We start from the raw sequence: 15997 nt of genomic DNA on the forward strand, positions 1-15997 counted from the left end.
AACAATGAATCAAATGTTAACTCTGCCCGTAAGTCACACAAATCAAAATGAAACATTCTGAAACAACCTTAATTAGCGTAAAAACCCTCTGTGAAAACAATTTTTTCCATAGTATCACTTGTTCCAGCCAGGGTACACACTCCATCGGCTCTCCTGCATGATAGAGACTAAGGAAACTGAAAGCCACATAAAAGCTGGACAAGGATTAAAAGCTGTTTACAAAAGTGGCTTGCTCACACAAAATGATTTTCCAACTTATCCAAAATCTTAAGTCCACCATACTGTTAAACAACCTACAGTCATGATCTGTATACATTTTTACAGAAGCTAAAATTATTAAACAGTAGCTCTGAGTTCTGTTTCTGGAAAAGAAAACTGAAAAAAATCAAAATAGAAGAAGATATAGATAATGTCATGCTTCAGTTTTCTTTTCCAGAAAAAAAATCAAAGGACTCCTGCCTCATGACTCACATTTGTGTAATCACCTACAGTGAATACAAAGTCTAGGAGCCAAGCAATGTGGGTCCATGTCTTGAGAACAGGTAGACACACAACTAAGGTAACAAAATGTGCATACCTATTTCAATCAGGGAGAAAAAAGTGCAGGAGAACTTCCAGAAAAAGGAATACAAAAACACAAAATCTCAAAATTGAAAACAAATGAAAACAAACAAAAAAAAAGTGTTTTCTTAAATCTCTTGTTAACACTAGCTCAATCCTCAGCCAAAGCTGAATTTTACTATAAGATAAAACTTTCTTTATCTTGGACATCATCATTTGTAATACATAAAAAAATTAAAAGACTGCCAAAACCTACAAAAAAAAAAAAAAAGAGGGGGGGAGGCATTTTTGCTGAAGATTCCTCAGTTCATTGTTGTAAATCCTATTTCAAGCAACCTTGAAATGAACAATGAAGGCAATAAATTTCAAGGATTTTTATTATTTCTACATAATATAAATAGAAAATAACTGAATGAGTAACAGTTCTCCAGAAAAGTTGACTAGAGGAAGGATACATTTTCAAGAAGTTTCAGAGGAATCTGTAAGCATTACTATCACTTGTTCTCCTGAGTAGCAGAAAGAACAAAAAGGTGAACCTCGAAGACATGGACATCACACACCACACCGGTGCTCTTGTGAAAAGAAGATCCAGGGAACTACAGGCTAATCAGTGTCACCTCTGTCCTGGAAAGCTCATGGAGCAGATCTCCTGAAGGCCCTACTAAGGCACATGGAAAACAAAGATGAGGTGATTGATCAAAGTCAACATGGTTTCACCAAGGGCAAGTCACGCCTAACTAACTTGGTGGCCTTTCATTATACAGTTACAGTGTCAGGACTTATGCAAAGAATTTGACACTGTACTGCACAACATCCTGGTCACCAAATGGGAGAAAAATGGAATTGATGGATGGACCATTCACTGGATAAGGAACTGGTTGAATGGTCACACTCAGAGATGCAGTCAACTGCTCAATGTTCAAGTGGAGATCAGTGATGAGTGTTGTTCCTCAAGGATTGGTGCTGGGACCTGTGTTATTTAACATCTTTGTAGGTGATGTGGACACTGGGATCAAGTATGCCCTCAGCAAAGAACAGATTTAGACTAGATAATAGCAAGAAATTCTTTACTGTGGGTGTTGTGAGACACTGGAACAGACTGCACAGAGAGAATGTAAATGCCCCCACCCTAGAGGTGTTCAAGGCCAGGCTGCATGGGGCTCTAAGCAAGCTGGTCTAGTGAGAGATGTCCCTGCCTATAGCAACAGGGGTTGGAACTAGATGATCTTAATAGTTTTCTCCAAGCCAAATCATTCTACGATTCTATGATTTTTTTTTTTTTTCCCCTGTAACCTGCCTGAAGGCCTCTGCTTTAGGTTGGAGATATCAAATAACAGTTTGTGCCAATAGTACATTCCAAGTGCCTCTTCCTGCCTGAAGAATCACCTTGTTACTTGTGTTCCAATACAATAAGCACTCCATTTCAATATAACAAAAACATAATTTCTGCTTTTCTTAAACAATACCAAACCACAAAATGCCAGAAATCACACAAAAAGCACACTTGCTTCATCTGAGGGCCAATATATCTCAAACTTCTCATTCTGCTCAGGATTGAATCCTCCATATTCTTCATCTATCAGGCAGAACATATGAGGGAGGCCCCTTTCTGCAACCTATTTTTGGATAAAATATCAATTTCACTGAATAGGTCTAGTGCAATTAATGTCCCCATATGTTTAAACAATATAAGAATTTATGAAATCTGACTCCAAATCTACTCTTGTTCCACTTTTGTCTGTTTATTCCAGTAGATCTGTCCCAGAAGAAACAAGTTAGCAAGATAAATATGGACTTGAAGATGATGTCCATGATGATGTGACTTGAAACACATTTCCTATACCTGCATATTTTCACTGTAAAGCATTCCTCAAATGCAAAAGCCGTAAATACTGAAACAACTCCAGCATCAGACTCACCTACTGGAAACATAAAAGCAATTGTCCAGATCTATAATAAAAATTATTGTTATATTTTTAGTCTGTTGATCAACCTTTTTTGTAGTCTGTTTTGTTACTGTTCCTCATACCACTTATGTTGTTATGACTATTTAAGAAGTTTCACAGAAACTTATGGACATGGGATTCCAGCCAGATTTCCTGCCTGTTAATCACTACCAAGTGACTTTTCCTGAAAATGTCTGCTGAACAAAAAAGCAACTAATTTTTTGGTAGTTACATTGAATGGTGTAGCAGTGGTATTAAGTTTTCAATACAGTAACAGTTCGTGCTGGTCTTTTGTTTGGTTGGTTGGTTTTTTTTTACTGCAGCATTTATTTTGTGCAACTTCCGTAACAACAGCAAAGAAAAAATTAAAAGCCATCCACATATTCTCCCACCTTTAGGAATATTAGACATGTTTTGTTGTGTTGTTTATTTTAAGCTAGAAATGAAGAAATTGAGACTATGCTATCTGAAACAAAGTCTTCTAAGAGACTAAGATTTCTAAGAAGAAATCTGAGAATTTAAAAGATTAAAATTGCTAATTTTCTTACTTAGTATTTGAGACATGATAGAAGCATAGATATACAATTCAGTTTCCTGTCAAGACAGATTATTAAAAAATCAGTGTAAATTTTAATGTTAAGAAATGTGCATTTCAATGTTTGTATCTGCACATGACTTACTATGGTACACTCAGTTCTGAAAAGACAGGTAATTTTGAAATTTGCTTATGAATATTTTCATTAAAAACTAATGCTTTTCTATTTTTGTAAACTACTTCGAAATTCAAGAGGCAGAAGAAAACTTCACAACTTGTATTTAAAATAAGAAACAACAGAAACACAGTAACATTTACTTAATCAGAAACTAAAAAACAATCCCTAAGATACCACTTCCTAACAAACTCCTAACAAGAGAGATCAACATCACCCATTATTTTTAAACTCAGTAGATCCCATATACTGAAGTCTAACATCTGTTCTGTGACATGACACTTCTAATACTATTAGTTACATTTTGCAACTGACTTCACCTTTTCTGCTAACAAATCATTTCAGGAGTCCAGATAACTACATCTTGGGACAATGCATTTCAGTCTCTCTATCTGTGACAGAGATGATAAAGCCAACAGCACTTTCTAAGAACTAAATTGCTAGACTTAAAACTTGTTTCTTTCTACACTAAATTAAAATAATCCCAAGTGCTTATTTAGCTGTCCTTCTCGTTAGCATTAAGATAGATTTAAAGATTTCAAAATTCCACAAGCAGACATTCAAAACACCTCAACTTCAGCAATTCTCAGTTAGAGGAAATAGAATTCATACAGTAAAAGGAAAGCATTTCTACTGTAGCCCCAATCTACGGTAGCTTCCCAGAATGTGAGGAATTGGACATAAGAGTCACTTTACCTTCATTTCTTTAGGACCAGCAGCATCAGTATCAACAAGCTGTAGTTTCCTAAACTAAACAAGAACTGTGCTAAAAATATGCTGTTATTCAAGCTTTGAGATATTCTCTCCAGAGATAGGATTTCCTGATATGATATTCAAATTAATAGGAAATGCTCTTCCTGTGTTTTCTAGACTGCTAGACTAATGAGCTTGTTTTCAGTGGACTTTAAAAAAAAAAAAAAAAAGGAAAAAAAAGGAAAAAAGTAACAGATTAATTAACTGATTGGTGGTCACTACTTTATAGCGACAGTGTACAAAGTGTATGTGTAGTAGAGCATCATCTTCTCTAGCCTAGAATGATATAGAAGCAAGTTCCATTTCTCTTGTATTTCCAGAAGGAATTTTTAAGCAATTCCTTCAAGACATGTCATTTGGTGACTTTTGCTTTACACCTAACCCTATTTAAAACTGATAGAAATGCTTGAAGGAGCTAAGCACAAAGATGGATTTTTACTTACGGGGAAGTCATTCGTATGCAGAAAGTGAACAACTTTAATTAGATGGATTTGGCCATGTGTACAACATCTACAGCTACCGCAATACTAACTCAGTCCAACCATACAGAATACTCTATATAAACTGAACACTCTAAGCTGGAATATTAAGTATAGAACATGTACGCTGAAGTCTTTTTTTTTTTTTTTTCCTTATTTTCTACTAATCTATGATTAGGACTATCAGACACTACAGCAAAGTGACAATCAATACCAATTTTAAAGAAAAAAATACCTGCGTTCACAATGAACAAACTTTTCAAGTCAGAATACTAGGAAAGTAGGCATTCTGCATACAGCAAAAACATGCACTCAACAAGTTATAATTCACACTAAAATGCAGTTTTCTTTTTAATATTAGTTACACATTTGATTTTGGTTTCTGAAAGATGAGGGAAAGCCAGACAGCTGCAGCACATGGTCAAACTAGGAAGTTCAACAGTCTGTTTCATTATTTTGGACAATTTTCTACAATGTGCTCAAAACACTAACTCCTATTAAAGACAGTTAACAATATGGATTTTGGCAGACTGGAATCTTCTAGTTTTCCATTGCTTAAGTCCACATTCCTTCATCATTCTGGTGTTAATTCAACATTAAGTCATCAATTAAAGGGATAACCAGACACGACTGGCAGACGCATATGGAGAAACTAAGCTTTTTTTTACCTGATAATGAGTTTTAACTGTCCGATTTCTAAATTGGCTGCCTTGATACATATAGAGCAGTTAAATTATAATAATTAAATTTCATATACATAGACAAAAGATTTTTGTATTAACACAAATATATTTATGTTTCATCATGTATTCACTGTTCAACAGTAGCTGGATATGAAGCAGTGTAATCCATGCATTCAAGTATTAAACATTTCACTCTCCTTCATGGAAAGCTTGAGATATTTTACATATCTTTCCTTTAAAATGCAAATATTAAATTAAAAAAAGATTTAAAAGAAGTCAGGCTAGTCAAAGATAAACCTTACAACATTTCAAATGCGATTTATCCTTTTAAATTTCAACAATATCATTAATGTCAGAAGAATCTGTTTTAAGATCTTGTGTAAAAATTTTTATTTCAAAATATGCCCAAAGCCAGTTATCTCCATCTATTTTTCCGCATGTAATATTAATGGAAAACCTTAGGCAGTGCTGGTGCAGACCAGAGAAATGGTTTAACTGTACTCTGGCCACAGCATGCACTGGAAGGAAAAGAAAAGAAGTAATAAACTCTAAAGAAACACCACTGAAACTCTTCCTGTATGAACCCCCCAAAACATATTTTTAAGAGTGGTTTTCGTGGAGACAGCAGCAATTCTGTGTTGTCAGATCAGCACATAGAATAGATAACTAAGGACAGGACTGAAGGATGACCCCTTCTTCATAACTTTGAGTATAATTGGTATGTGACATGCAGTTTTTGAAGACTTTCACTATATTTGCAGAAATAAAAAGAGGAAAAACTTCAACTATGGAAATAAACAAAAATCTCACCTTATTATGTTCATACTTGTATGGAATTTTGAGAGTATCCATGGCTCTGATCATGGCCTGCATTGCTGTAAATATATTCTGGTACACCAGTTTTGTAAAGCCCCTTTTGTCTTCATCAGAATAACCTGATCCATGAATGATTCTCATCTGCTTGATAAACGTGCTTTTGCCACTCTCTCCTGTACCTGTAAGAGAAGTAAGAAGGATATACTTTAGTTACACAACTCTAACATGACTTTTCAGCACAAAGCTGACACCTCATTCAGCTCAGAGCAGAACAGGGTGAAGTACTGCTTGTACAGTATCTACAAAGACCAGCTGAATACCAAACAGCAGTATCAGAAACGAGGCAAACTACAGTAAAACTTGAATTTGGAAGATATGATAAAATAGGGTGACTTTACCAAGTAAACTAGTAACTAAAACAAAACCATATAAATATATTGATCTATTATTTAAAAACATGAGTTTCAGTTCTTCAAGATATTGTCTAAAAAATACCTAACTTCAGATAATTACTATGAGACTTGTTATCACAAAAATTCAGAAAGTTATAAAAAAAATCATCTTGTTTAGCCAACTTGCAGTACACTACGATGAACAGCAGTGTAAAACCAACAGATAAATTAATTTTAAAATAATAATAATAACAATAATGTGCTATAGTAAGTACATGTCCTGCAAACTTCAAACTCATAAATATATGAAATCAGCTTTAATTAAAATTTGGCTCATATTCATGAAGAGGCAATCAATTTCCTCAGATTTCTTTCTGTTCTTATATTCCAGACAAAGCACAAGTGATTTTCTTCTAATTAAACATTTCTTAATATTTGTCTATTTGAAGTTAAGATCTTTTTGTTGGAAATTTCATGCAAGATATAGCGCTCTTTTTTTCCCCTTTCAATGAGCTCATCCTCTGTGATTAGGAGAGCTTATCTAAATTATGTTTGCTTAAAAGGAGGAGTTGAAATTTAAAATTAACAGTTGCGCAGCCATATAAACCTTACATTCACTGAGATAGCTAGCCCAGATACTCAGAAACCCAACACAGTCACCAGGCTGCACTGCTTTTCAGCCTTCCAGCTTGGGTTTCATTTTAATCATTTCTCTAAAGCTTTCATGCCTCATACTACAATATTCGCATGTCATGACAAAGGCAACTTGATACATTGCATGACATTTTAAGTGTCTTACCAGAGAACTGTGTTTCGCAGCAGTGTAACGTACAATTAAAGCATGATGCTGCACTGCAACCCTTAAGTATTTCTGAGATAGCACACGCTGCATGACTTCAAAGCTCTAACCACAAGCATTATCATGAAACCTTCAGCACCACTACCCTTAACCACAAAACAAACTTCTACTCCAAGTGTTCCTTATACACACATTCCCAAGCTGCAAGCAAGAGCGCTACATCCTGACCTATTTTACACCCACTGGGGAGACAAGAGACAAGTGTAAAGTGTAAAGAAAAAAGCATACGCTCCGAAATCAAAAAGTGAGATCAAGCCTGCTAATGCACACAGCCTTCACTAGCACTCGGATAATAACACTGTGGTCAACACAATTTAGGACAACTGTTGGGAGAGTCCCTTGGGAGACAGTCTTGAAGGGCAAGGGGTCCAGGAAGGCTGGATATTGCTCAAGAGGAAATTTTAAAGGCATGGAAATAGCCATCCCCATGTGCAGTAAGAAAAGCCAGTCAGGAAGAATGGCCTGGCTGAGCAGGGAGCTTTTGCTCAGACTCCGAGAAAAAAAAAAGAGAGCTTAGAACACTAGAACGTATAAGGATATTGCTAGGATAAGCAGAGAGAAAATCAGAAAGGCAAAAGTCCAGCAAGAACTTCATATCATCACCAGATTTCGTAACTTTATCTTATAAAAGACAACAAAAACTGTTTTTACAAACACATTATGAGTAAGAGAAAGACCAAGGATAATCTCCATTCTTCACTGGATATGGTAGGGAACCTTACTTCTGAAGGAGATGGACATTCTCAATGCCTTTTTTACTTCTGTCTTTAATAGTCACTTTAGTTTTCCTCAGGATACTCTACTCCCTGAGCTGGAAGGCCAGCATGGGAAGCAGAATAAACCCTCTTTAATTCAGGAGGAAACAGCAACCTGTTGCTTTTCCTGGACTGCCACAAGTCCATGGGGCTGGAGGGGATCCACCCAAAAGTATTGAATGAGCTGGTTGAGGTGACTGCTAAGCTACTTTCCATCATTTATCAGCAGTCCTGGTGAACTCGGACGTTCCAGACAACTGAAGGCTTGCTAATGTGACAACCATTTACAAGAAGAGTAGGAAGGAAGGTCTGGAGAACTACAGGCCAGTCAACCTGACCTCGATATTGAGGGAAGTTATGGAGCAGATCATCTTGAGGAATGGCATGTACAGGATAACAGGATTAGGCCCAACCAGCATGGGTTCATGCAAGGCAGCTACTGCTTGACCAACCTCATCTCCTTCTATGACCAGATGATCCACCCAGTGGATGAGGGAAAGGCTGTGGATGTAGTCTACCTAGACTTCAGCAAAGCTTCTGACACTCTCTACTCCAGCATTCTCCTGGAGAAGCTGGCAGTCCATTGCTTGGACTGGTACACATTTTGCTGGGTAAAAAAAAACTGGCCAGGCACAGAGAGTGGTGGTGAATGGAATTAAATGCAGCTCGTGATCAGTCACGAGTGGTGTTCCCCAGGGATCATTACTGGTACCTGTCCTCTTCAGTACTTCACCGATGACCTGGATGAGGGCATTGAGTGCATTCTCAGTAAGTTTGCAGATGACACCAACTTGGTAGAAACTGTTGATCTGCCTGAGGGATCTGACAGGCTGAATAGCTGGGCTGAGGCCAGTGGGATGAAGTTCAACAAGACCAGGTGCTGAGTACTGTACTTTGGCCACAAACCCAAGCAATACTACAAGCCTAGGGCACAGCAGCTGAAAAGCTGCAGTAAGGAAAAAGATCTGAAGTATTAGTCAACTGCCAGCTGAACATGAGTCACCAGTATACCCATGCAACCAAGAAGGCCAATGGCATTCTGGCTTGTGTAAGAAATAGTGCAGTCAGCAGGACTAAGGAGGTGACTGACTGTCCCTCTGTATGACCACTTGCACTGGTGAAGCCACACCTCAAGTTCTGTGTTCAGTTTTTGGCCCCTCACTACAAGAAGACATTGAGGGCCCAGAGTACATCCGAAGAAGAGCAGCAAAGCCAGTGAGGGTCTGGAGCACAAATCTTATGAGGAGCAGCTGAGGAAACTAGGACTGTTTAGTATGAAGGAGGCTCAGGAGAGACCTTATCGCTCTCTACAAATATGTGAAAGGAAGCTGTAGTGAGGTTGGGGGAGGGGTGGTTCAGTCTCTTCTCTCAGGTAACTAGAGATAGGATGACAGGGAATAGCCTCAAGTTGCATGGAGGGAGGTTCAGATTGAGTATGAGGAAAAATTTCAGAAAGAGTGGTGAGGTACTGAACCAGACTGCACAGGGAGGGGGTTAAATCACCATCCTTGGAGGTGTTAAAAAAAAAAATTGTAGATGCAGCATGCAGGGTTTAGCAGGCATGGTAGCAAAGTCAGACTTCATGATCTCAGAGGTTCTTTTCCAACCTTAGTAATTCTAAGAGTCCAGCAACAAAGTCTCTGACCATCTTCAGGGGACTGCATAGCCCTGGCAGAACTCTCCCCATGTAAGCTGGTAAATTGCAGATGACTGAAAACTGAGAGGAGTGAGAGGTCAGAGGGTCATCCTAAGGGACCTCAAAAGGCCAGAGAAATGGGCTGACAGGAGCTCCACAAAGTTCAACGAGGACAAGCATGTGAAGTCATGAAGCATGCAGACAGGAGCAATCCCAGACACAAAAACATGCTGAGGCCACCCAGCTGGAAAGCATCTCTGAAGAAAAGACTACGGGGAGCCAGTTTGAAAACAAACACTGTGCCCTTGTCCATAAGGAAGCCACGAGTACTCTTGACTGTATTACTCAGGATAACAGCAGCACGTTGGAGGATGTGATCCTTCTCCTCTTTTCAGCAGGTGAGGCCACATCTGGAGTACTACACATGGCTCTGGGCCTCCCAGTATCAGAGACATGTGACATAGTGGAAAGGGTCCAACCTAGGGCAACCAAGAAGACCGAAAGACCAGAGCACCCCTCTTACGAGGAGAGTCTGAAGAGCTGGACCTGGTAAGCCTGGAAAAAAGATCTTATCAATCTCCGTAAAGAAGTTAGTCTCCCTCCTGAATATGAACTCCATTTAAGTACTGGGAAGCTGCAATAATGTCTCCCTGAAGCCTTTTCTTTTCCAGGCTGAATCAATCATAGAATCACAAGGTTGGAAAGGACCTACAAGATCACCTAGTCCAACAAGCCCAACTCCCTCAACCTTTCTTCACAGAAGAGGTGCTCCAACCCTCTGATCATATTCATAGCCTCACTGTGACCCTGTTACAACAGCTCCACATCTTTCTTGTGCTGGGGGATCCAGGCCAGGACATAGTAGTATTTCAGATGAGACCTCACAGAGGCACAGCAGAGCAGGACAATAGGACATTTAACTCCCTTGTTTTGCTGGCCACTTCTGTTTTGGTGCAGCCCAGGATACACCTTCACTTTCCAGACTGCAAATGAACACTGCCAGCTTGTGCCAAGCTTCTCATCCAACAGAACCCACAGGCTACACCCTGAAGACACTACTTTTTCTATTCTTCTGACACATATACATAGCAACATGACTCTGTTTCATAAGTGAAATAAAATGCCATATCACACATTTTAAAATATTTTGGTAATATTTTCTAGCTTTTCTGAGAAACGTCATACTTTTAATACAAAAGTCTGTTTGACTTGAACCTATAAAGCACAGAATTGTAAGTGATATGCCTTTCTGACATAATGAACTCTTACACAAATTCTGCCCTAATGGGGCAGAAAACTACTTGCATCAAGCATCTCTGAATCAACAGAATACAAAGCAGCTGTCATTTCACACACTTCCCTGTATGAGCACCCAGACTACTTTCAAATCCTCAAATGCAAATTCAGCATTGAGGTAGGAAGAAAATGTTTATATTACTACTGCCTTAAGATATGAAGTATCTTATTCTTTTAATTATTTATCAGGACTACAATATCACACACAAACAGGAAGAAAAAATGTTGATAAAGCCATCTGCAACACACTGTGGAAGACATTATTTCAGATTATTTGCAATTTAAAACATCTACCAAAAAACCTAGGTCAGATGCAACTTACCCTTTTACATGGTTGTTTAGTTGTGTGGTATTGTACTAAGTTTGTCACTAGAAACACATTACCCTTGGAGACCTAAAGATTCATAGGTGTGTATATATTTTATATATTCCATACATGTATACGTATGTGAAAATATTTATTATGTGTAGTGTATAAACACACACAATCACAAAACAGACTTGCTCTGGTTTGTATCTTCCATCTCTATCAATATATAATCACATTCACAAGTGTGAATTTTTTTTCAATAAATAAATAGGCAAACCACTATCTGTATGAAAATAAAAATTTGTTTTTTTGAGGATAGTTTAAAAAAAAAAAATACCCTCAACTTTGTCCTTCTTCAGGTCAATGTTCAAATTGTCCTGTGACCTCCATCAAACTAATCTTTTGATTAAGTCACCTGTAACAATGAGAACACTTCTAGCACTCAAATGCACAGCATGTTGCATATGCAGGGGAAACAGGTGGAAAGCAGCCCTGCTGAAACAGGAAATCATGGAAAATTTCTTGCCGAGAATACACTAAAATAGGATTAAAGCATAAATGATAGAAAATAATAAAAATTACAGGAATTTCTCAAAAGTGAAGACATTCATTTTCAATACAAAGGAACTGACAAAAACTTGATTGTTTCTTTTACATGGTTACAATTAAGGAAAAGAAAGTTGTCTTTTATTCTTTTAAGATTGTCGCTGACAAGAAAAGCACACAAAGAAATGTCAGGTGCGGCTTTCTTTTAAAAAAGAATGGAGTCAAGTCATTCTGTAAAGCAGTCTTATTTATATGAAAACCGTTCAACAGTGATAAAACATCATTTACCTTCATTTCTACAGAGATTTGCTCAGACACTTCGCTCAAACCGAAATAATTGGGGAAAAAAATAAGCAAGACTATTTACCACCAGGGAAATAGGGAAAAATTGGGATTAATGAATTACCAGAGTTAGTTAAGCAAAAACTGCAATCACTACAGCATTACTCCTGGTGAAGAGAGAGTATTACTGTTACAGCGCTGTAGTCAAATCTAGATTTTATTGTTTTAATATATTTTTAGCCTTTTAAAATCTCATTACCTATGCAATGAGAAGATCAAAGAAGTGTCTGATAACACATAAAGTGTTTTCTACAGCTTCATCTATAACAGAGCAAGTTGAGAACACATGCCTAAAATCTCACTTTTTGCTATACAAAACAACATGGGTAATAGGCTAATTATCTCCATGACACACTGCATCTCTGTACCATAAAACAAGTTTCTTTAGTTCGTTTACTGGTTTCAAAAAAGACACATATACCTAGATAATGTGCCTTACTGCTTCTGCTGTCTACCGTCACCTGAGCTGATACAGTTCTAGATGAAAGAAAGAGACAGAAAAGATAAATGGCAACAAAAAACAGCAGAATAGCACAAAGTGGAAAAACTACACTGAGGTCAATTTTCTGCTGATGCTATTGCACCTTTAAACTAATCAAGGCTTGGATCAATTCTCTGAAGCTAGTCTTAAAAACAGCCGAAAGCCACACAACATATATGAAACTTCAAAATGAGTAAGTAAGAAATCACAAAAAAAAAACCCTCCCCATCCTTTAAAAAGGATAACTCTCCTCCCTAAGCATGACCTAATATAACTTTTATGTGGCACTTTGCAGAGAAATCTATAGTGTGACTGGAAAAAAAAAAAAAAAGAGTAAATATCTTAAACAGTTATGAATACCCACTCAAACACAGCAGAGAGGATTATCAAAACTTAGGAGCTGTGAAAGTTTAGCATGTTACAGCCTGGCAAATCTCTAAACACCTCCCAGAAGCTTCTTTCTTTAAACAATAATAGCAACAAGTATTACTGAATCATCAAGGATTCTTAAAACCAGAGATCTACCAGACTCTCAGCAAAACCAGGAAGGAAGTCAAGTCACTTAAATGCAGCAGTAACCCATTACGCACATACCGTGCACAAGTTATTACATTACTACTGTTTTTCCTAGTGCACACTAAACAACAAAATGTTGAAAAACAGTGCTCTTTACCCTGCCAGACTTCCTGAAAAAACATATAGCACATTCAATTTTTAATAAGTGGCAATGCATCTCCTCACAGAATGGCTTTAAAATTTACATGGTGGCTGCCAAGGAGGAATCAGGAGAATAATTTAAAAATAACTCAAACTACAAGGGTAGGCAGGCAAACTTTTCTTACATATGGGTACACAATATATACATGTACCTGTTTTCCCATTTCTCTGCATGTATGTTACATAAATCTGAAGTACAATATTTTGTGGGATCACATACAAGGCTGTTATTAAACTAAAACCACAAAGATACCATTCCCAAAGCAAAATCCACCCTGGCACTTGTTAAGTGAACAAATGCTGCTAATCTAAAACTGATCCAGTTTATTCCTAAATTTGACTGGTAGTGGGGAAAAAAAAAAAAAAAAAATCACATTTTATTGGTTGAAATGTTATATGAAAATTAGATAGGTCTAGAGGGGAGAAAAGAGATTCTTAATATGTAATAAAGTAAAAAAAAAAGTCATTGAAACCTGCTACCTTGCTAGTCGCCACGAACATACATTTACTAAGAGCCACTGAATCCACAACACAAACATTCACAGAAGACTGTCTTTTAGCTTAGGACTCCATGACAAAGATGAGCCCAGAAGAACTTAGGAAGTGCAGATTCTCAGGTGGGAATGGAACCACAATCCCACACAGTCTGGACCCACCATGGCACTTCTATCTGCTGACTAGTTTTCAACTTGAGGTATTACTATAACTACACAGTCTCATCATATTTACTCAGAAGAAAATAAACTGTAGCAAGCTGTCTTCCAAATACAAAGAAAAGCATATAAATCAAACTCATCAGATATTAACTAGTAAATTAGCATACTTACTGCTTAAGTAAATTCCTTTCTTCAACTCCATTGTGGAGTAAGAGCTAAAACAATAACAGAGATGTGTGAAATTCAAAAAAAAAAATGTTTGATTTTGACTGTAAAGTTGCATTTCACTTGAAAGGGAGCTTTATGTCCTCTCTGCTACTACTAATTCAGCCAAAGAGAAAAAAACAAATATTATTTCTTTTGTTTCCGTTCCAGTGGTGAAATGCAAAAGGATCACATTTCTGCTGAAACCAAGTAATGTCCTACATGAAAACACAAGAACCATGCAGAATTCAGGCTCTGAATGGGCTTGGCTCTTTAGGAGCCAAAATATCACAAAACTTAAGACAGACTGCAAGAGGTCATCACTGGAGCTCCTCAGGACAGCTGGCCATTGCCAGGACCTAGGCTATCAGGCTGCAGCTGAGCTCTGTGAAGCACCCATCCAGCCTGCAAGCCCTGGAACCTAGCCACAGCCACCCTTCTCAGCTACTGAAGGAAGAGGGTGCTGAGCAAACAGAAGGCTCTGCCCAGCTGACATGGTGAAGTGTCACAGGTTCCTTGTGCTGAAGCTCTACTAACAGATGTATACTTCTGTGACTGCACATACCCTGATGTCAAAGGAGACTGTGACTGAACACAACACAGCCGTCATCTAGCACTCCTGCCCAGCTGAGTTTGGCCCTTATGTCTATTGCTAGAAAAAAATCACCTCTACAACACACTGCATTTCTTCATACCAGAACACTTAAAAGATAATAAAGCATCGCTCTATGCCTTAAACCATTTTATATACATTAATTTTGAGAACTGACCATTTCCATCCTGGTTACAAAACAGATATAAAACCTGAAATAATTAAAATGAAAAGGTGTCCAGAGAAAAGAATAAAATTGCAATGAGAAAAATATTAAAATTCCCGAATATAGAAAATATTTATATTTTCCATAAAAAGAACAGTAGGACCATAGTATCTTTCTTCTGTGGCTACCAAACTCCTTGAATGAATCAATGGATTACATCTCACCAGAGACACTTGATCTAAGGAAGCACTTTCCCTTATGTTTCAGTTACAAAAAAAGAAACAGGCTAAGAAGGCAAGAAAGAACCTGAAGTTTCAAGGCAAGAAAACAAAACCAAAGAGGAGCTAAGTTCTCCTGATGTATGTTCCTCCAACAGCAGAACAAGGGTTTTTTATGACAAAAACAGAGTATACAATTGACTACAAAGAGCTAAGCCAGGACAGCAACTTGAGTCATGAATTTTGCAATTTGATACACTACAAGTTTAGACTAAAACCCATTAACAAAAAAGCTGGAAGAGCTGTCACATTGATCTACTGCCAGTGACAAAAACCTGGTACATACTCATCCTTTTATTAGTTTGATCATAATCCGCCATTTGCATACTCCATCTGCTTTCAAAAAAGAAAGCACATCATCATTTCACTGTTCACTGAATTACCTTCTTTGTATCATCTTAGTAATTTAGAAACACATAGTAAAGATGATTACCATGTTCTCTGAAAGAAAACAAAGTATTACTTTATGTATGACAACAAAAAAGGCTGGCAAGATAAGTAAAGACTCTTTCCAAAGAAACAACTGACAGAATTTTACGAACACAGCTTAGAATATGAAGAATCACACTGAATAACCATGTCAAACATCAACATCAATCCACAGTGAATTGGTTCAAAAATAGTCCTGAATATCTTGAATGCTTACCAAAAAAAAAAAAAAAAGCAAATGTTACCTATAACAGAAGATCAGTAAAGTTATCACACATTATAAAAATTGTATATGTATCAGTTATCTTATACATAATGACTTTTTTCCTCACTGTTAGATGACAGATGAAAACATAATGAGCAGGGTGCTGCACTTGGGTCGGGGCAATC

At 37.4% G+C, this 15997-nt stretch overlaps 1 protein-coding gene across 2 annotated transcripts in view; it reads right to left on the reverse strand.

Annotated features, from left to right (window-relative positions):
* LOC104915096 (guanine nucleotide-binding protein G(q) subunit alpha) overlaps positions 1-15997 on the reverse strand; it is a 113863-nt gene that overhangs the window by 61153 nt on the left and 36713 nt on the right. For both annotated transcript variants that reach the window (XM_085214571.1, XM_085214572.1), the window contains exon 2: positions 5943-6127. In XM_085214571.1, the coding sequence (XP_085070697.1) occupies positions 5943-6127 (185 nt within the window). The remainder of the gene's footprint in view (positions 1-5942; positions 6128-15997) is intronic.

Source organism: Meleagris gallopavo, chromosome Z (genome assembly GCF_905368555.1).
Source record: "Meleagris gallopavo chromosome Z, MGAL_WU_HG_1.1, whole genome shotgun sequence".
Taxonomy (NCBI): Eukaryota; Metazoa; Chordata; class Aves; order Galliformes; family Phasianidae; genus Meleagris; species Meleagris gallopavo.